This window comes from Salmo salar, chromosome ssa01, assembly GCF_905237065.1.
Source record: "Salmo salar chromosome ssa01, Ssal_v3.1, whole genome shotgun sequence".
Taxonomy (NCBI): domain Eukaryota; kingdom Metazoa; phylum Chordata; class Actinopteri; order Salmoniformes; family Salmonidae; genus Salmo; species Salmo salar.
The window spans coordinates 83,781,718-83,803,763 of record NC_059442.1 but is presented as its reverse complement, the minus strand read 5'-3'; the positions used below and the strand labels follow the sequence as shown (position 1 = coordinate 83,803,763).

Below are 22,046 nucleotides of genomic sequence, written 5' to 3'. Positions count from 1 at the left end.
TTACCACTCCTACCCAGTAACTAGAATATGCATATACTTATTACATATGGATAGAAAACACCCTAAAGTTTCTAAAACTGTTTGAATGGTGTCTGTGAGTATAACAGAACTCATTTGGCAGGCAAAAACCTGAGAAGGTTTCATGCAGGAAGTGGCCTGTCTGTCAAGGTGTTGTTGTTCTTGCTTCTGTTTATTGAAGAGTCAGGATCTTAGCTGTAACGTGACATTTCCTACGGCTCCAATAGGCTCTCAGAGCCCGGGAAAAACCTGAACGATGATGAGGCAGCCTCAGGCTGAAACATATAATCGCCTTTGCCAAGTGGCCCATCAGAGGACAATGGAATTAGGCGCGTGCCCGATTCGACCCAGTGATATATTTTCCTTCGGCTGTTTATCTAATTGCAGATTCCCGGTCGGAATATTATCACTTTTTTACGAGAAAAATGGCATAAAAATTGATTTTAAACAGCGGTTGACATGCTTCGAAGTACGGTAATGAAATATTTAGAAATCTTTTGTCACGAAATGCGCCGTGCGCACGACCGTTATTTACCATTGGGATAGTGTCTAGAACGCACGAACAAAACGTCGCTGTTGGAACATAACTATGGATTATTTTGGACCAAACCTACATTTGTTATTGAAGTAGAAGTCCTGGGAGTGCATTCTGACGAAGAACAGGAAAAGTAAGACCATTTTTCTTATAGTAAATCTGATATTGGTGAGTGCTAAACCTGCTGGGTGTCTAAATAGCTAGCCCTGTGATGCCGGGCTATGTACTTAGAATATTGCAAAATGTGCTTTCACCGAAAAGCTATTTTAAAATCGGACATATCGAGTGCATAGAGGAGTAATGTATCTATAATTCTTAAAATAATTGTTATGCTTTTTGTGAACGTTTATCGTGAGTAATTTAGTAAATTGTTAGTAAATTCGCCGGAAGTTTGCGGGGGGTATGCTAGTTCTGAACGTCACATGCTAATGTAAAAAGCTGTTTTTTGATATAAATATGAACTTGATTGAACAAAACACGCATGTATTGTATAACATAATGTCCTAGGTGTGTCATCTGATGAAGATCATCAAAGGTTAGTGCTGCATTTAGCTGTCTTCTGGGTTTTTGTGACATTATATGCTAGCTTGAAAAATGGGTGTCTGATTATTTCTGGCTTGGTACTCTGCTGACATAATCTAATGTTTTGCTTTCGTTGTAAAGCCTTTTTGAAATCGGACAGTGTGGTTAGATTAACGAGAGTCTTGTCTTTAAATAGCTGTAAAATAGTCATATGTTTGAGAAATTGAAGTAATAGGATTTTTAAGGTATTTGAAAATCGCGCCACAGGATTCAACTGGCTGTTACGTAGGTGGGACGAATTCGTCCCGCCTGCCCCATAGAGGTTAATATGCATGATCTATTGACATGAAGAAGAAAAAAATCACCAATACACTAAACTGTCTACCAGACAAGTATTTCTCAACCTTTTCACACCCTTGCAGTCAGTTCGTTGGCATGGGGGAGAGGGGTTGTTAGTATACTCTTCTAGCCTATTCACTATATTGTTGGCTTGTTTACTCAACAGCACAACTGTATGTGCTCATATACAATAATACACAACTAGACTGTCTACAAGTCAAGCCCCCGTCAAACTTTTCACATCTCAATGCCCCATCATTGACTCGGAGTGTAACAAAACGCATACCAGTCTACTGTCCCTTTTTTGTTTACAGACTAACATGGTTTATTGTATCCTCATGATCAGTCTTCATGACTTTCCAGGAGACTTGCAGTACAAATAAATATTTTGCAAGCGGTTGTAGCAGATGGTGGTGAAGAAAGTGTACAACAGGCTTGTCCACCTGGCTGTGGAGTGCAGAGAGGACCAGACGGTTGTCTACAAGTAGCCAGTCACAGTCCCCGAAACTCAACATCCCTGCCAACATCGCCACAGCGTCAAAGCCGGCTAAACCAGCTGCAATTACCCAACACAAGAAGAGGTTCACCAGTTGAAGAACATTCTTGAACCTGCCTGGAACATTCAACCAACATAACATCCATATTCAGTTAGACTGACGTTATAGTATAATATACACTGAACAAAAATATAAATGCAACATGCAACAATTTCTAAGTTTTCAGTCAATTGAAATACGAATCAGAATTCAAAATCTATGGATTTCACATGACTGGGAATACAGATATGCATTTGTTGGTCACAGATACTGTAAAAAGAGGTAGGGGTGTGGATCAGAAAACCAGTCAGTATCTGGTGTGATCACCATTTGCCTCATGCAGCGCAACACATCTCCTTTGCATAGAGTTGATCAGGCTGTTGATTGTGGCCTGTGGCATGTTGTCCCAGTCCTCTTCAATGTCGGTGCGAAGTTGTTGGATATTGGCAGAAACTGGAACACACTGTCGATCCACAGCACCCTAAACATGATCAATGAGTGACATGTCTGATGAGTATGCTGGCCATGGAAGAACTGGGACATTTTCAGCTTCAAGGAATTGTGAACAGATCCTTGGGACATGAGGCCATGCATTATCATGCTGAAACATGAGGTGATGGCGGAGGATGAATGGCACGACAATGGGCCTCAGGTTCTCCTCACGGTATCTCTGTGCATTCAAATTGCAATCGATAAAATGCATTTGTGTTAATTGTCCGTAGCTTATGCCTGCCAATACCATAACCCCTCTGCCTCCATTGGGCACTGTTTACAACGTTGACATCAGCAAACCTCTTGCTGTCTGCCATCTGCCTGGTACAGTTCAAACCGGGATTCATCCGTGATATGCATTTCTCCAGCGTGCCAGTGGCAATCGAAGGTGAGCATTTGCCCACTGAAGTCGGTTATGACACCAAACTGCAGTCAGGTCAAGACCCTGGTGAGGATGACGAGCACACAGTTGAGCTTCCCTGATACGGTTTCTGACAGTTTGTGCAGAAATTCATCGTTGTGCAAACCCACAGTTTCATCAGCTGTCTGGGTGGCTGTTCTCAGATGATCCCATAGGTGAAGAGTTGGATGTGGAGGTCCTGGGCTGGCGTGGTTGGAGGCAGCTTATGGTAAAGAAATAAACATTAAATTCTCTAGCAACAGCTCTGGTGGAGAATGCCTAGTATGCTCACAACTGCGTTGTGGGATAGATATTGCTAGCTGTTGTACATACAATATGTACAGTGCATTTGGAAAGTATTCAAATCCCGTGACTTTTATCCACATTTTGTTAGGTTACAGTCTTATTCTAAAATGTATTAAATAATTTTTTCCCCCCTCTCATCAATCTACACACAATACCCCATTATGACAAAGCAAAAAAACGTTTTTTTAGAAATTTGGGAAAATGTATTAAAAATTAAAAACGGAAATATTACATTTAAATAAGTATTCAGACCCTTTACTCAGTACTTTGTTGAAGCACCTTTGGCAGCGATTATGGCCTCAAGACTTCTTGGTTATAATGCTACAAGCTTGGCATACCTGTATTTGGGGAGTTTCTCCATTCTTCTTTGCAGATCCTCTCAAGCTCTGTCAGGATGGATGGGGAGTGTTGCTGCACAGCTATTTTCAGGTCTCTCCAGAGATGTTCGGTTGAGTTCACTCAAAGACATTCAGAGACTTGTTCCAAAGCCACTCCTGCGTTGTCTTAGCTGTGTGTTTAGGGTCATTGTCCTGTTGGAAGATGAACCATTCCCCCCTTCTAAGGTCCTGTGCACTCTGGAGCAGGTTTTCACCAATGATCTTTCTGTACTTTGCTTCGTTCATCTTTCCCTTGATCCTGACTAGTCTCCCAGTCCCTGCCTCTGAAAAACATCCCCACAGCATGATGCTGTCACCACCATGCTTCACCATAGGGATGGTCCAGGTTTCCTCCAGACATGACGCTTGGCATTCAGACCAAAGGGTTCAATTTTAGTTTCATCAGACCAGAGAATCTTGTTTCTCATGGTCTGAGAGTACTTTGGGTGGCTTTTGGCAAACTCCAAGTGGGCTGTCATGTGCCTTTGACTAAAGAGTGGCTTCCATCTGGCCACTCCACCATAAAGGCCTGATTGATTGAGTGCTGCAGAGAAGGTTGTCCTTCTGGAAGTTTCTCCCATCCCCACAGAGGAACTCTGGAGCTCTTTCAGAGTGACCATTGGGTTCTTGGTCACCTCCCTGACCAAGGCTCTTCTCCCCCGATTTCTAAGTTTGGCCAGGCAGCCAGCTCTAGGAAGAGTCTTGGTGGTTCCAAACTTCTTCCATTTAAGAATTATGGAGGCCACTATGTTCTTGGGGACCTTCAATGCTGCAGAAATGTTTTAAGGTGGACTCCAATCAAGTTGTAGGAACTTTTCAAGGATGATCAATGGAAACAGGAAGCACCTGAGCTCAATTTTGAGTTTCATAGCAAAGGGTCTGAATACTTATGATAACGAGGTATTTTAGTTTTTATTACTTATAAATTTGCAAACATTTCTACAAACCTGTTTTCGATTTGTCATTATGGCGTAGAGTGTGTAGATTGATGAGTAAAATGTTCTAATTTAATTCATTTTAGAATAAGGCTGTAACGTAATAAAATGTGGAAAAAGTCAAAGGGTCTGAATACTTTCCAAATGCACTGTATATAATGGTGTTTTCTATCATTGTTTTTACAAGTGTACTGACAAGTGACTAAATACAGTCAACATGTTTTAATAAAACAGTCGATTAGTGTGTCACTATAGGAAATAACTAAACATTGCTTGTATTCAAGACAGTTTATTTGCTATTACACATTCATGGGCATTTGTCTGTATTCCTACTGTACCAGCATGGTGTAGAATATGAGATTTCTCACAGACAAATGTTAGCTAGCTAGCTACAACACACAGGTGTAATTACTCCAAGACTAATGAGTCACAAGCGGTGACTAGGACTAAAAGGCTTCTCAACAGCTTTTACCCCCAAGCCATAAGACTCCTGACCAGGTAATCAAATGGCTATCCGGACTATTTGCATTGAGCCTGACTAACCGGTGCCCCAGCACATTGACTCTGTACCAGTACCAAGTGTATATTGCTTCGCTACTGTTATTTTCACTGTAATTTTACAGTTTTTTTTTTATTTCTTTACTTATCTATTGTTTACCTAATACCTATTTTTTGCTTAAAAATTGCACAGTTGGTTAGGGCTTGTAATTAAGCATTTCACTGTAACGTCTACACCTGTTGTATTCGGCACACGTGACCAATAAACTTTGATTTGAAATAAATAGGGCTGTATGTTCCTATTTAAAAGAACATTTAACATTTCGGCGTCTAGCTCTTCTTGGAAGGAGGAATCATAAGATTCATAATAATTATTTAAGAATCTTTGAGGATAGTCAGTGTACAGTAATATCGCACCTGTAAAATAGTACCACCCCAATTTTGAAAAGACTGCCTTCGAGGGTGGGGAACAAGGAAGTTTGGCTCCTGTCAGGCTGTAGTCTTTACAAAGACGGGGAAAATGAGTCAACCAAGATATCCTGCAATGGCCTGGCAGCAGTGGCGACCGGTCATTCAAGGAAGGTTTTGAGCCCCACCTGTTTAGCTAAAAAAATATACATTACCTGTCAATGTTGCACATTGTTGAATAATAATGTAGACATCACAACTATGAAATAACACATACGGAATCATGTAGTGACCAAAAAAGTGTAAAACAAAATATATTTTATACAGTTGAAGTCGGAAGTTTACATTCACTTAGGTTGGAGTCATTAAAACTTGTTTTTCAACCACTCCACAAATTTCTTGTTAGCAAACTATAGTTTTGGCAAGTCGGTTAGGACATCTACTTTGTGCATGACACAAGTCATTTTTCCAACAATTGTTTACAGACAGATTATTTCACTTATAGTTCACTGTATCACAATTCCAGTGGGTCAGAAGTTTGCATACACTAAGTTGACTGTGCCTTTAAATAGCTTGGAAAAATCCAGAAAATTATGTCATGGCTTTAGAAGCTTCTGATAGGCTTATTGACATCATTTGAGTCAATTGGAGGTGTACCTGCAGATGTATTTCAAGGCCTACCTTCAAACTCAGTGCCTCTTTGCTTGACATCATGGAAAAATCAAAAGAAATCAGCCAAGACCTCAGAAAAACAATTGTAGACCTCCACAAGTCTGGTTCATCCTTGGGAGCAATTTCCAAATGCCTGAAGGTTCCACGTTCATCTGTACAACAATAGTAGCAAGTATAAACCCCATGGAACCACGCAGCCATCATACCGCTCAGTCAAGTCGACAATCTACTGGCAAATCCTTTTCAATCCTTGTCATATGAAGATAAATAATAAAGAGAAATTATAGATTAAATGTATCGGTGTTCATCGGCCATTGGACATTAACATTACACAACAAGTTGGAAATCGCAAATTCAACAATGAGTGGTTTGGCAGGAATCAGTGGCTAACTGCAAGCATTGCAAAGCAATCACTAGCCTGCTATTCAGGTGGTCCAAGTTCGGGTTTAAGGGTCTCTTTTCCAAGCTTAAAAGGATAAACATTCAACATCGGCCATGCGGTCAATCCAGCATGACTTCTGCCATGCTCAAAACAACTGGAAACTCAGAACTGGTAAATCAAGACAACTTGGAACTCTTGCACCACACTTGCACAGACATGTTCCCACCGTATCCACACCCAATGTTGACAAGGCAGTCAGTTCCGTGAGAGAGAGATCGAGTAAGTGAATTAATAAAGTTTTTGGTGGCAATCAGCTTTGAAATCGGCATATTTTGTGTTTACGGTTTTCATACTATCACAAACCAGTGGAGGCTGCTGAAGGGAGCACGGCTCATAACAATGGCTGGTATTGAGTCAATGGAGGGGTATCAACCACATGGAAACCATGTGTTTGATGTGTTTGGTACCATTGCATTAACTCCATTCCATCTATTATTATGAGCCATCCCCCCTTCAGCAGCCTCCACTGGTTTGTGATAGTATGAAAACCGTAAACAGTAAATAAAATAAGTCCCAAACGGAACGGAAACAGATTGTCATCTGTAACCCCATGAAATCAGCCAAAACAAGCTCAATAACGCAATCCATGCACACACTCCTATTGAATATGCATTCACCTGTATTGTGGATAGTTCTAGGCTACATCTTGTTTTACCAAATTTTATTAACAGAGATTTACCATTCAAATAAATAGATTGGTATAAACAAAGTCATATGTATTGTTTGATTGTATAATTGATGAATTAATGCATACATGTCTCTCTGAAAAATGTTCATGATATTGAACTAAAAAGATGCCCAACGATTAAACAGAGCAGTAGCTGAGTTTATCTGTCTGGATCAAGTGTCAATCAGTTACTTTGGCTAATATGCATTCTTTTTTTGCTGTGGTATCATTTGGGTATCGTTTTGGTAATGAGTATCGTGATGGTATCGAGTATTGAGATACTAAACCTAGTATCGGTATCAAAGCCCAAAATTCTGGTATCGTGACAACACTACTATGATCAATGATTGATGTGCTGACTCCTCCATAGACCATTAGGTTTTACTACTCATTGATATACTGTATTCTCACACCAACCAACCATGCTGAATTAGTCAAGAGGCTGCAGTTACTTAGTACACCCACAAGATGTCACACAAGCTATATGAAAATACAGAACTGTTGTACACTGTCATAAATACTGTATATAAAGCATTTGTGACATATACAGCAAAACTCCCTCTCCTCCAATTTTTTTTTCAATTAACCCTAAACCTTGGTGTGTAAAGCTTGTCAGGAGGGTAATTCCTCGTTATATAATTTCCTCTGAATTATTACCTACTTCCTCTAGCAGGGAGGGCAGCGGTCCACATGGTTAACCAGGCTACTTCCTCTAGTCTCCCTCCTCAACTGAAGAACCTGATGGCAACACACTGTGTGTGTGTGTGTATATATATATATATATATATATATATATATATATATATATATATATATATATATATATATGTGTGTGTGTGTGTGTGTGTGTGTGTGTGTGTGTGTGTGCGTGCATGTGAGTGTGTGTGTGTGTGTGTCTCCCTTTTCACCCAAACTTAGAAGGCAGCACACTCAATGCTCTCCCTCACTTTAGCGCCTTTAATGTGAGAAATGTGCTTTATAAATCAAATTAATCATTGTGGGGCTTGCAAAGCAAAAGCCCCAGCTTCAATCTTCAACATACTTCTTATTCTTATTCTTTAAGCGCACTAGTCCTCTTACACCGTTTAAGCAAGAAACACCATTCAAATGTTAAAACATGCAGAATGGTCGCGCTTGAGTTGTTTTTTAAAATATTACCCTTTTTGTCTTTCTTTTTGTCCTCAATTTCCTTGTATGGGATTTCCTCAAGATTCTAAAAAGCCCCATTGTGACATCATCACTTCCATCTTCCATTCACTGTAAATGCAATAATGCAACTTTTGACACAAATCAGATACTTTGACCATGTTGCAACAAGAAGTTAAAGCGTTTACATCTAGGTCTACATCTCTGTTACTCAAATATGGGGTTTGAACCCCAAAAATGATTCTGATAAAAAGTTACAGCTGATTTAGTAACCACATCAACAAAATGTTCTGTAACTTTTTTGCAGACAGCTGTCACTTTGACCACTGCCCCAACAAGTTAGACAAAAAGTTAGAGGGTAGGACATCTTCGTCTACTTCTCTGCTATTCATATCTGTTTACAGAACAAAAATATTTACTACGGAACTTACGGTACAACTGTTTTAGTAACTGCATTACCACTCTTTTTCCAAACTACTGCCGTTTTGACCACACCCCCAACAAGTCAGACAAAAACATGAGTATAAAATATTAATCTACTTCTCTGCTTTTCAAAACAGAAGAAATATTAGGAATAGCTTGTATCAATCTGTAGATATAGCTTTTTTAGTTACCCATCAACTGCTCTCTTTCTAGATGCAGCAAGTCATGTCAGAAGCTAGCAGATTAATTATTTATCAATAACAGCTCCAAATTCCAATAAACTACATCGCGTTGAAGTTCACTTTCCTTGCTTTGTCCATAAACACTATCACGAATCTAGCATATATGTTTTGTGGGTCTATGTGCAGTATTTATTTAGTATTAGCACAAACAAACTGTATGTTAGCATGTTTCTCACACTTGCTTTAGCCACAGTATAAGGGAGCAGTGTTGACAAGGCTACTGTTGCCTAGCAACTGAACCATACAACTACAGACCGCAAGCACACAACTACTGACCACAATTACTGACCACAACTACACAACTACTGACCACAACCACACAGATACTGACCACAACACAACTACTGACCACAACCACACAACTACTGACCACAACTACTAACCATAACCATGCAACTACTGAACACAACTACTGACCACAACCACACAACTGCTGGCCACTCAACTACTGATCACAGCCGCACAACTTCTGACCACAATCACACAACTACTGACCACAACCACACAACTACTTACAACAGAGCTACTGACCACAACACAGCTACTGACCACAACCACACAACTACTGACCACAACTACTGACCATAACCATGCAACAACTGACCTCGTCTAGTGACCACAACCACACAACTAGTGAACACAACCACACAACTTCTGACCACAACCACACAACTTCTGAACACACAACTACTGACCAGTCTACTACTGACCACAACTACTGACCACAACTGCATAACTTCTGACCACAACCACACAACAGCTGACCCCATCTACTGACTACAATCTTGCCCTTGTGACAAACAACTGTATATGTGAATTTTTTTTAAATGACGTTCAAACATTATTATTTGATTTCATCTCTATTAAATGAAGTGGTTTCGCAAGACTTTCATGCGCTAATGAGACTGTATTTTATGTTTTAAAATAGGCTCACACGGAAAAAAACGTTTATGTCCACAACTAAGAATGGACGGACAAGCACTTCCATTTTCTGCTGCCGATGAAAATCGCCAAAATGTCGGAAAGAAAAACCAAACTAAAGGAATGGAAGGACAGGCAATGAAAGACATTGAGGCCTTCAGGGAAACCCTATATTAATCGTAAAGGGCAAGAAAAACTGGGAAAACTTGTCCAAAAGAGGTACGTGGAAGAACCGTATATCAACCAAGCTAGCTTGCTAACATAGGTAGCTAGCTAACGACGTTATTTAGTTCTGTTTAACTAGCTGCAGCGAAACATATCAGCTAATAGGTTATACATTAAGAAAGTGGTTGCTAGATTAGTCCGGAGAACGTATCATTTACATCTATCTATCCACCTGACGATTAATGTCTATCGGTAAAATTACACTGTTTCCTGCATAATGGCGAGTGTGTGCCTATAATGTTACGCGCAGAATTTGTGTAAAGTTGACAGAGGAGCACAGGTTGCAGCTCGTCATTGTTACTGTTCGTTATGGGTTAATGGACCTGTATAGACGTTACGTTGTTTTAGCTTATTTTTCCTTTCTTATTATTATAATATTATTTATGCTAGGCTTGTTAGGGACATGTAGAATTATACAGGCATCAGTTTATTTTTGTACCTTAATGAGATATTAGTGCCTGACTAGTACATGAACGCAGGTATTTGTGACTGTCAAGAGTGGGATGGCGCTCTAATGAGACCATCATCAAAACTGTCAAGGCTCTTGGTGTAATGTGTTGATTGACAGACAGACTGAGGTCCTGGTCAGGCAGTAATGATACAATGTTGCAAACCTGGAGAATGTGTGTTTTGTGTAACAAAAAAATACCAATACTAGTAGGAATAGTTAAGTGTGATTCATATACATTTTAGCTGCAAAACTCCAGATGTGGTACACAAACAAAAACAATTAGAAATGATTGATTATCTGAAAATGGGGAATGATGCACATATATGGTTCTTTGTCTGCAGGGCTAGATTAAGCTATAAGATCAACTTTAAAACATTCAGGCTATCCAAAATTCAAGTGTTTTAAAGATATTTATCAACTATAACTATATAAAGTTGCATAAATAACCCACCAAGAGTAAACTCGAGACACTAAAACAACTTTTACATGTTCAGGCTATCCTAACTTCAAATTCTTAAATTGTTCATTGTCTAAAACAGTAACTCTTGAACCCTTCAATCTAGATACAGCAAACCAACTTTTACATGTTCAGGAAATCATATCTTCAAATTCTTTAATTGTTTATCGTCTAAAACGATAGAAGTTAGCATAAATTAGCACAATATAACTCACCAACAGTAACTCTTAAACCGTTCAGTCTAGGTATAGCAAACCAACTGTCATATGTCCAAGCTATTCCAACTTTTCATCTACCTACCTTTTCAAATATAACCAGTCACTACAATTACTACTGCAGACACTATCACTACTATAAAGTTTTTCAAAACCATACATACTTTACATTTACATTTACATTTAAGTCATTTAGCAGACGCTCTTATCCAGAGCGACTTACAAATTGGTGCATTCACCTTATGATATCCAGTGGAACAACCACTTTACAATAGTGCATCTAAATCTTTTAAGGGGGGGGTTAGAAGGATTACTTTATCATATCCTAGGTATTCCTTAAAGAGGTGGGGTTTCAGGTGTCTCCGGAAGGTGGTGATTGACTCCGCTGTCCTGGCGTCGTGAGGGAGCTTGTTCCACCATTGGGGTGCCAGAGCAGCGAACAGTTTTGACTGGGCTGAGCGGGAACTGTGCTTCCTCAGAAGTAGGGGGGCCAGCAGGCCAGAGGTGGATGAACGCAGTGCCCTTGTTTGGGTGTAGGGCCTGATCAGAGCCTGAAGGTATGGAGGTGCCGTTCCCTTCACAGCTCCGTAGGCAATCACCATGGTCTTGTAGCGGATGCGAGCTTCAACTGGAAGCCAGTGGAGAGAGCGGAGGAGCGGGGTGACGTGAGAGAACTTGGGAAGGTTGAACACCAGACGGGCTGCGGCGTTCTATTCAGTTCTTTAGAACTGCTTTGCTTTAAATAGTAAAGTATACTGCTCAAAAAAATAAAGGGAACACTAAAATAACACATCCTAGATCTGAATGAATGAAATAATCTTATTAAATACTTTTTTCTTTACATAGTTGAATGTGCTGACAACAAAATCACACAAAAATAATCAATGGAAATCCAATTTATCAACCCATGGAGGTCTGGATTTGGAGTCACACTCAAAATTAAAGTGGAAAACCACACTACAGGCTGATCCAACTTTGATGTAATGTCCTTAAAACAAGTCAAAATGAGGCTCTGTAGTGTGTGTGGCCTCCACGTGCCTGTATGACCTCCCTACAACGCCTGGGCATGCTCCTGATGAGGTGGCGGATGGTCTCCTGAGGGATCTCCTCCCAGACCTGGACTAAAGCATCCACCAACTCCTGGACAGTCTGTGGTGCAACGTGACGTTGGTGGATGGAGCGAGACATGATGTCCCAGATGTGCTCAATTGGATTCAGGTCTGGGGAACGGGCGGACCAGTCCATAGCATCAATGCCTTCCTCTTGCAGGAACTGCTGACACACTCCAGCCACATGAGGTCTAGCATTGTCTTGCATTAGGAGGAACCCAGGGCCAGCCGCACCAGCATATGGTCTCACAAGGGGTCTGAGGATCTCTTCTCGGTACCTAATGGCAGTCAGGCTACCTCTGGCGAGCACATGGAGGGTTGTGCGGCCCCCCCAAAGAAATGCCACCCCACACCATGACTGACCCACCACCAAACCGGTCATGTTGGAGGATGTTGCAGGCAGCAGAACGTTCTCCACGGCGTCTCCAGACTCTGTTACGTCTGTCACATGTGCTCAGTGTGAACCTGCTTTCATCTGTGAAGAGCACAGGGCGCCAGTGGCAAATTTGCCAATCTTGGTGTTCTCTGGCAAATGCCAAACGTCCTGCACGGTGTTGGGCTGTAAGCACAACCCCCACCTGTGGACGTCGGGCCCTCATACCACCCTCATGGTGTCTGTTTCTGACCGTTTGAGCAGACACATGCACATTTGTGGCCTGCTGGAGGTCATTTTGCAGGGCTCTGGCAGTGCTTCTCCTGCTCCTCCTTGCACAAAGGCGGAGGTAGCGGTCCTGCTGCTGGGTTGTTGCCCTCCTACGGCCTCCTCCACGTCTCCTGATGTACTGGCCTGTCTCCTGGTAGCGCCTCCATGCTCTGGACACTACGCTGACAGACACAGCAAACCTTCTTGCCATAGCTCGCATTGATGTGCCATCCAGGATGAGCTGCACTACCTGAGCCACTTGTGTGGGTTGTAGACTCCGTCTCATGCTACCACTAGAGTGAAAGCACCGCCAGCATTCAAAAGTGACCAAAACATCAGCCAGGAAGCATTAGGAACTGAGAAGTGGTCTGTGGTCCCCACCTGCAGAACCACTCCTTTATTGGGGGTGTCTTGCTAATTGCCTATAATTTCCACCTGTTGTCTATTCCATTTGCACAACAGCATGTGAAATGTATTGTCAATCAGTATTGCATCCTAATCCTAAGTGGACAGTTTGATTTCACAGAAGTGTGATTGACTTGGAGTTACATTGTGTTGTTTAAGTGTTCTCTTTATTTTTTTGAGCAATGTATAACTTTTTTAACTTCTACCACTACTACAAAAATATGTTTAAAGCGTTAAAGCAAGTCCCATCAATTGTACTTCATGTACAATTACCATCTAGTTATTATTATTATTACCTGATGAAGTTGTCGAAGACGGCAGCACACTCAGCGGTCTCCAGGAGGACCAGGGTGGTGCCGTTACGGCTGAGCAGCAGTTCCTCGAACACAGTGCTCTGCAGGGACAGCATCAGGGAGTGGGCCTGGATCACCTTTACCTGCTCTGCTCCCACTGTCTGGAAGAAGAGGAGGAGGAGGAAGAGAAAAAGATTACTTTTTTTAAAGTCACAGACACTGCAATTTGTCACTTTCCTTTATCCTCCCAAGACACATACATAAATACACAGAGAGGTTCAAGTACAGTGTCAGCCACCAGATTTGTCCCAGTAAGACCCAGGATTTAAGGCGGTAACCCTCCGGTCTCTGGCCAGCCTCTTTAACTCTCTAGGCTAGTTTCCTACCTGCACCCTGAGGGCCACATCGCTGCCGTTCCCCTGAGCCAGCAGGGCCTCCAGACGCTGCACCAGGGCCAGGGAGTGGCTGATGGTGTCCCCACCACCATTCTGGATCTCATCAGCTTTCATTATGCCTAGAATAGGAAGTTTTAGGTTTTAAAGGGCAATGACGTTCTATGGTTTAACTCTTTGTTGCTACAAAACCAAAACATTTACCGTATTCACATGCAGACACTGGTATGATGCTGGAGATAATTAATATGAGGTTGAAAAGTGGTGTATTTGCCCTTTAGCAAGGGCACAGATGCAGGAGATGGCCTGGGCCCCCTCACCATGGATAGGGAAAAGAGAAGGAGGGGGAAGGGATGGTCGTTAAATAAAGAAATGGGACAAAGCCCAATCTATGCCCCCTCAACCTTCACCATGACTATTGGGAGTAGGGGGTAGAGTCCCAATCCATGGGATCAATCATCACAGCTGTGCACACTGTCTGGGTGATCGTAGGTCAGTTTTAATTCAACTTTGCTTAATGTGCGGCTAATGTAGGCTGTGATACATGCCCTGACAAGATTCAAATGGGACTCAGAGACTGTATATTATTTGAATTGAGGATCTATTTTAGCATATATTAATTTGTCAGAGGCAGTTCCTCTTTTTCTGTTGGTCAACCTTTTCCGGAAGAAAGGGGAACAAGAAACATCAGTTACTTTTGGGTAAATTTACACTTTAACTTAATGTTTCCAGAAATCTCAACCAGTACTGATTCACACAAGCATGAGGATGACAGTGTAAATTACTATAAGACTGCACAAATTGTTGAAAACAGGAATGGGCAATTGGCAGCCGCCCTTTTGTAGGCCTGTGGATCAATTTCCCAAAACTCAGTCGGGGTCTCAACTTATTGTTGATAATTAGAATGGTACAATCCACAAGGTGCAATTTCGAAATTTGGTTGTGCATCAGCAGTTTTTCTCTTGTTATGCCAGTCACAGACATTCAAGTTTCAAGTTTTATTAGTCGTATGTACAGGATACACATGGTATACACCGCCCACCGAAATGCTTACTTGCAGGTTCCTTCTGGACAATGCAACAACAATAAGAAATAATAAAAGATAAGAATATGAACATAAAGTAAATGGCTCAGTAAAATAGATTAAACATTTTATAGTACAATATTTACACTTGTTTTGGGGAAGGGGGAATTGGGGGCAAGTGTTGAAATTGTGCATTATTTTGCAATCGCAATAAGAGTCTGGTAGCAGCAGTTGTGATGTGTATGTAGCATGAATGTATGTGTGTGTGTGGATGAGTGTATATCTGTGTGTGCGTGAGTTAGTGCATGTGTGCTAAGGTGCAGAGAGTCAGTGCAGGTGGTCAGTCCAATTCAAGTGTTAAACACGCTGATGGCTTGTAGATACCAACAGGCTCAGAGACAGTTTCTATCAGATCTCATGAAGTAGTTGTTTCCCTTGCTCTGCAAGGGCCGTGGCTTTTGTGGAGCGATAGGTAACAATGCTTCGTGGGAGGCACTTGTTGATTTGTGCAGAGGGTCCCAGGTTTGAGCCCAGATAGGGGCGAAGAGAGGGACGGAAGCAAAACTGTTACATTGATGCTGTTGACGTGGATCACTGGTTGCTGCGGAAATGGCGGAGGTCAAAAGGGAGGTGAGTGTAACCGGTGTGAAATGGCTAGCTAGATAGCGGGGTGTGAGCTAATAACGTTTCAATCGGTGACGTCACTCGCTCTGAGACCTTGAAGTAGTTTCCCTTGCTCTGCAAGGGCTGCAGCTTTTGTGGAGCGATGGGTAACAATGCTTCGTGGGTGTCAGTTGATGATGTGTGTAGAGGGCTCCTGGTTCAAGCCCAGGTAGGGGCGAAGAGAGGGATGGAAACAATATTGTTACACTGGCACCACAATGCCAGTTCACTTACCTCCTCCCTATACAGTAGTCTGACTCTTCATTGTTGTTTATCAGGCCTACAACCATGGTGTCAGCGGCAAACTTGATGATGGAGTTGGTGTCATGCAAACAACGCAGTCGTGGGTGAACAGGGAGTACAGCAGAGGGCTGAGGACACACCCCAGTGTTAAGAGTCAGTGTGGAGGAGGGGTTGTTGCCAATCCTCACAGCCTGTGGTCTGCCCATCAGGAAGTCCAGAATCCGGTTGCAGAGGGTGGTCTCCAGAACCAGGGCTCTGAGCTTGGTGTCGAGCTTAGAGGGAACAACAGTGTTGAATGCTGAACTGGATTCAATGAACAGCATTCTCACATAGATGTGTTACGGCTGTGTGAATAACGATGGAAATGGCATCTTCTGTGGATCTGTTGGAGCGGTAGGCAAATTGGAGTAGGTCAAGTGTGCATAGCATAGCATATGTTTCTTAGAGCTTGGTGAGAGCTTGGTGGGCCTATGGTTATTTTGCATACAACTTTCCCATAATTTTCTGGGAATTGAGCAGGATACCCAGCTAGCGCTTAAGAAACAACGTTCTTCCGTGGGTATTTCAGTACTTCGGCATAACGTTTTGTGCAGGTTTCCTCATGGTTCTATTTAAAGTCATGTTCTCAGAACTTCAAGATAACGTTACATAAAAACCACAAGAAAACATTAGTAACGTTCAAAGAACGTTTTAAGAATATTATTCTGGTGGCACAGTCGACTAAATCCATGGATAGGGAACAGAGATTATTGGTCTTTATCAATAAAACGTCACAATACGGTACGGAGTGTTCGATTTGGCTGCTGGGGGGCAGCTTCGCTAAAACATTGACAACTAGCTACATGCAGTATTCAAGGGATTGTTAAATAAATGTTAGCTATAACTATTTGGTTTTAATATCATCACCTCATGAAGAGCATAGTCTACACATTTCCAATTATTCCACATTTAGCTCTATCATCAAAGTTATACAGCAAGTAACTGTTTAGCTCTATCGTCAGAGTTAAACAGTAAGTAACTGTTTAGCTCTATCATCAGAGTTATACAGTAAGTAACTGTTTAGCTCTACCATTGTCATGTCCTGACCAGCAGAGGGAGTAATTGTATTAGATTTGGTCAAGACGTTGCAGAGGGATATTTGTTTCATATGGTTCGGGTTGTGTGTGTTATTTAAGGGGTGTTTGGCTTTATGTAGTCTGGGGTTTTAGTAATTGTTCTAGTGTTGGTTTTCTATGGTTTTCTAGTCTGTCTATTTCTGTGTGGTTTGTGTGGCTCCCGATCAGAAACAGCTGTACGTCGTTGTTCCTGATTGGGAGTCATATATTAGATGCTTGTTTTCACCTTGGGATTTTGTGGGTAGTTGTATTTCGCACTGCTAGTGATTATTGTAGCCTGTGAAATTGTCACCTGTCGTTCTTTGTTTATTGTTTTGTTTTGTGTCATCTTTATTCATTAAATATAATGATGAACATGCAACCTGCTGCGCCTTGGTCATCCATTCCCAACGACAAGCGTTACAATCATCAGAGTTATACAGCTAGGAACTGTTTAGCTCTATCATCAGAGTTACAGCAAGTAACTGTTTAGCTCTGTCATCAGAGTTATACAGCAAGTAACTGTTTAGCTCTGTCATCAGAGTTATACAGCAAGTAACTGTTTAGCTCTATCATCAGAGTTACAGCAAGTAACTGTTTAGCTCTATCATCAGACTTATACAGCAAGTAACTGTTTAGCTCTGTCATCAGAGTTATACAGCAAGTAACTGTTTAGCTCTGTCATCAGAGTTATACAGCAAGTAACTGTTTAGCTCTATCATCAGAGTTACAGCCAGTAACTGTTTAGCTCTATCATCAGAGTTACAGCAAGTAACTGTTTAGCTCTATCATCAGAGTTACAGCAAGTAACTGTTTAGCTCTGTCATCAGAGTTATACAGCAAGTAACTGTTTAGCTCTGTCATCAGAGTTATACAGCAAGTAACTGTTTAGCTCTGTCATCAGAGTTATACAGCAAGTAACTGTTTAGCTCTATCATCAGAGTTACAGCAAGTAACTGTTTAGCTCTATCATCAGAGTTATACAGCAAGTAACTGTTTAGCTCTGTCATCAGAGTTACAGCAAGTAACTGTTTAGCTCTATCATCAGAGTTACAGCAAGTAACTGTTTAGCTCTATCATCAGAGTTACAGCAAGTAACTGTTTAGCTCTATCATCAGAGTTACAGCAAGTAACTGTTTAGCTCTGTCATCAGAGTTATACAGCAAGTAACTGTTTAGCTCTATCATCAGAGTTACAGCAAGTAACTGTTTAGCTCTATCATCAGAGTTACAGCAAGTAACTGTTTAGCTCTGTCATCAGAGTTATACAGCAAGTAACTGTTTAGCTCTGTCATCAGAGTTATACAGCAAGTAACTGTTTAGCTCTGTCATCAGAGTTATACAGCAAGTAACTGTTTAGCTCTATCATCAGAGTTATACAGAAAGTAACTGTTTAGCTCTGTCATCAGAGTTATACAGAAAGTAACTGCATGCTTTTCATGATCAGTAAACATCAATTGATCATGTAATTTCAGATACGTGAGGGTAGCCTATTCATTTGGCATGCTATTTGGCTTGCTTCATCAGAAATTAGGCTTTTGGAAAGAGCTTGACATTGGCAAGTCCTGGTAAAGTTGTCTGTCGGACTACTGTCATCACTATAGACGGCAAGCAAATCAAACAATATTTGTTAGCTAGCCAATTTGACGTGGTCAATCAATCAATGTAGCCAATCATGTCTGTCAGCAGCAATCTTGAAAAACTCTTAAAAACAATGTTGAAAAAGGGATGTTAGCTAACGCCGCTAGGTAGGCTTAAATTGGTCAGTGAAAAAATTACATTCGGTCTACTTAATATATGTTTAGCCAACTGTACAAAGTTTCTACTGGTAGCTTGCAAAGTAAACATATTAGCAAATGTGCCCTTCTGATGCTTGACAGGCAGAGCCCACAAAGGATGGAAAATTACCTAAACCACTCATACTTGTCAGTTATAGTTAACTTTATTTTATATCACTCAAATATCTAATTAATGGTGGCCAATATTGAGAGATATCGTGTGGCTACCCTTACGTATCTGAAATTACATGATCAATTGATGTTTACTGATCATTAAACGCATGCAGTTACTTTCTGTATAACTCGGACGATGGAGCCAAATGTGCACAATTGTTTTACATGGAATAGTCAGACATCTGTAGTTCTGACTACGCTCTTTAAGATGTGACGATACTACAGTAAATAGTTAACATGTATTTAACAATCCCTTGAAAACGGCACCTAGTTATCAATGGTTTTAGCGGAGCTTAGGGTTTCCCTTCCCCCCAGCAGGCAAATCGAACGCTCTGCATCTTATAGTGACATTTTATTGATAACAACCTATAGGTTTGCATCTCACTGATGCTGTGTCACAATAAAAAATACATCTGTTTTTTGATGATTAATGCCCAAGGAAATTAATTTCCATGTGTCCTATCTGTACTTGGAGTTCAAAAAAGTTAACTCAAAATAAGCCAGCAGTGTTATTAAAAGTCTTATTGAAACATTCAGTGAAAGTTTTAAGAAAGTTTTTAATACCGCACTGGAAAACGTTCTCAAAATCAGAGTTAAACTTTCTCTGAACCGGCAACCTAAAAATACGTTCCCACAACTTCCAAGGAGCCAAATGTGCTAGCTTGGTAGGGTTCAAACACTCCCACTGTTACATTTACTATGCCCCCAAGGTTTAAATGCACCTACAATGACCATCTACAATACATTGCTCTGAAATGTTTTGTTATCTCAATTCAATCCCCTGTTGCTATCATCCTACCCAGCAAGGTGAGTTGTCACTGGGGTCAGACAGACAGTGCTGGTGTTGGGTGGCCTTACCTCCAGTGACGGAGCCGGTGTGGAGACAGAGAGACAACAGCAGCGTGCTGATCAGGTTGGTCTGGGCCAGGGGCCCTCTGGGTCTGAGAAGGGCAGCAGGCATCTCTCCTTTTCCTCTTCTCTTACAGAAAGTACTTTTCCTCTGTCTCACTCGTCTCCCTTTCTCCCCTCAGTCTCTCTCTACCTCCCCCTCTTTGTCTATTCTCCTCTTCTTCTCTTTCTCCTCTATATCCCCTTCTCTGTCTCTCTCTTCTCCCCTTCTTAGCTGGGCTTGTGGTATCCTATGGCTGTCCTGCTCCGTCGGTCGGTCTGGCCTGATGCTGAAAGAGGAAAGAGGGGTCTGTATGTGGGACACTGGCTCTTCTAGGTCTGTAGACTTTGGCACACATCCGCTAGTTCCAGACCACAGGATTCTGCACATGCACAGATACAATAGAACCATCCATCGATTGGTGGAATGAATCTGTCTCCAGCCCGCCCGGGTAGGCCATTGTCATGACGACCGCTTTGATTTTTGTAATACTTTCTCTTCTTTGGGTGTATTGCTGCTCAGTGCATGCCATTGATCTGGATCTGTATAGCAGGCCTTGGGCGGTCATAGCTGCGATGTGAAGGAGATAGAGTATTAGGAAGGTGCTAGGATAGAGATTCTTCACTGGCAAAGGAACTACTGCATCAATTGATGGTAACATGTCATGCTGTGGTGTACAAAACAAATCTATGTGCCTGAGTGTGTTAGTGCATGTTTGATAGTGCGTGTTTGTTAGTACGTGTGTGTTAGTGCATGTGTGCATGCATGCGTGTGTGCGTGTGGCCTGCTCTGAGCCAACCAAAATATCCTAATTTTCTAAATAATGTACAATATATCTCATTCAATTATTTAATCATAGCTAGTATGCTGGCATCATCAGGTTACTATACAAATGGGACAATTGAGGCCATAGAACGTATTGACTAGGTTTGGTAGTGTTAGTCTGCACATTTCATTGTATATGTGTTTGTGTGTCATTGTGACCAGCGAGCTTAGTCCCTATGCGTGACACAGCGACCCAAGCCAATAATGTATCTAAGGCTTCAGGCGAGATCACGTTTAATTAATTAGAGAGACAATAAATGAGACAATCAATGGTCAATCGTTCCATCTGTTTGTGTAGAGCAAACATCTTTTGGAATGTGACCTATACACAGACAAAACACAGATCTTATGACCCCACTAAAGAATGATAATTTAAGTTTAGGCATAGGGGAGAGTGGGGTACATTGAGCCAAAGGGGTAAGTTGAGCTACCCTTGTTTCTAGGAATATATGCTCCAAATTAATAATTTGACAAACTATTTAAGAAGAGGTTATCATTTCATGGAGTTTGTGAAGGAACCAACCAAATGGAAAAAGTGTTAAGCAAGTTAGGTACAAAAAAAACGGATTTTCAGCAAGTAAAATGAATTTATTGTGTTAGAGGTTTCATGATGCTTGTATCTAAACCAAAGTAGATAATTTTAAAAATGTTCTATACATAAGTTGGGGTCTCCATAAGTGTCAATATGAGGTCCTAAACATAGTATGAAAGTGCATCCTGAGCTAATATAGTCAAAATGTTGGCCATGGGGTAAGTTGAGCAAATAGATGTTTTTTCTTCCAAGGTAATATCACTGGAATATATTTTTTTACCTTCATTTAACTATGCAGGTCAGTTCTTATTTTCAATGATGGACTATGAACAGTGGGTTAACTGCCTTGTTCAGGGGCAGAACAACAGATCTTTACCTTGTCAGCTCAGGGATTTGATCTTGCAACCTTTTGGTTATTAGTACAACACTCTAATCACTAGGCTACTTGCCACCCCAATATGAGGTAACAACAGGGCCTGGCCTATGTTTAAAGTGTTTGTTAGGTGTTAAGCCTGTGTTAAAAGATGCTGAACATGTTTACGAGACAAAATTCAATTGTGAATGTGTTGAATTAAGTGTTTGGGAAGTAAAGATAGACATTGTTTTAAAATTGTAGTGGTAATATTTCATTCTGTACAGAAATTTGTAGGCAGGCAGGTTAACTTAGCTTGTCCCACGGCTCAACTTACCGCATACGCAGGGTAAGTTGTGCCACGAGACCACTTTCTATGAACAAGCTATGTTTTCAAAACGGTT

The 22,046-nt window shown here is 41.3% G+C and overlaps 1 protein-coding gene across 1 annotated transcript in view; it reads right to left on the bottom strand.

Moving 5' to 3' along the window:
* The window catches only part of btbd17a (BTB (POZ) domain containing 17a), a 28,994-nt gene extending 8,557 nt beyond the window's left edge, over window positions 1-20,437 (bottom strand). Inside the window, exons 1-3 of the mRNA XM_014212543.2 lie at window positions 19,903-20,437; window positions 14,064-14,191; window positions 13,681-13,838 (exon numbers count right to left, since the gene is read on the bottom strand). Of these exons, the coding sequence (XP_014068018.1) occupies window positions 13,681-13,838; window positions 14,064-14,191; window positions 19,903-20,005 (389 nt within the window). The 5' untranslated portion in view covers window positions 20,006-20,437. The remainder of the gene's footprint in view (window positions 1-13,680; window positions 13,839-14,063; window positions 14,192-19,902) is intronic.
* Between the last annotated feature and the right edge of the window lie 1,609 nt (window positions 20,438-22,046).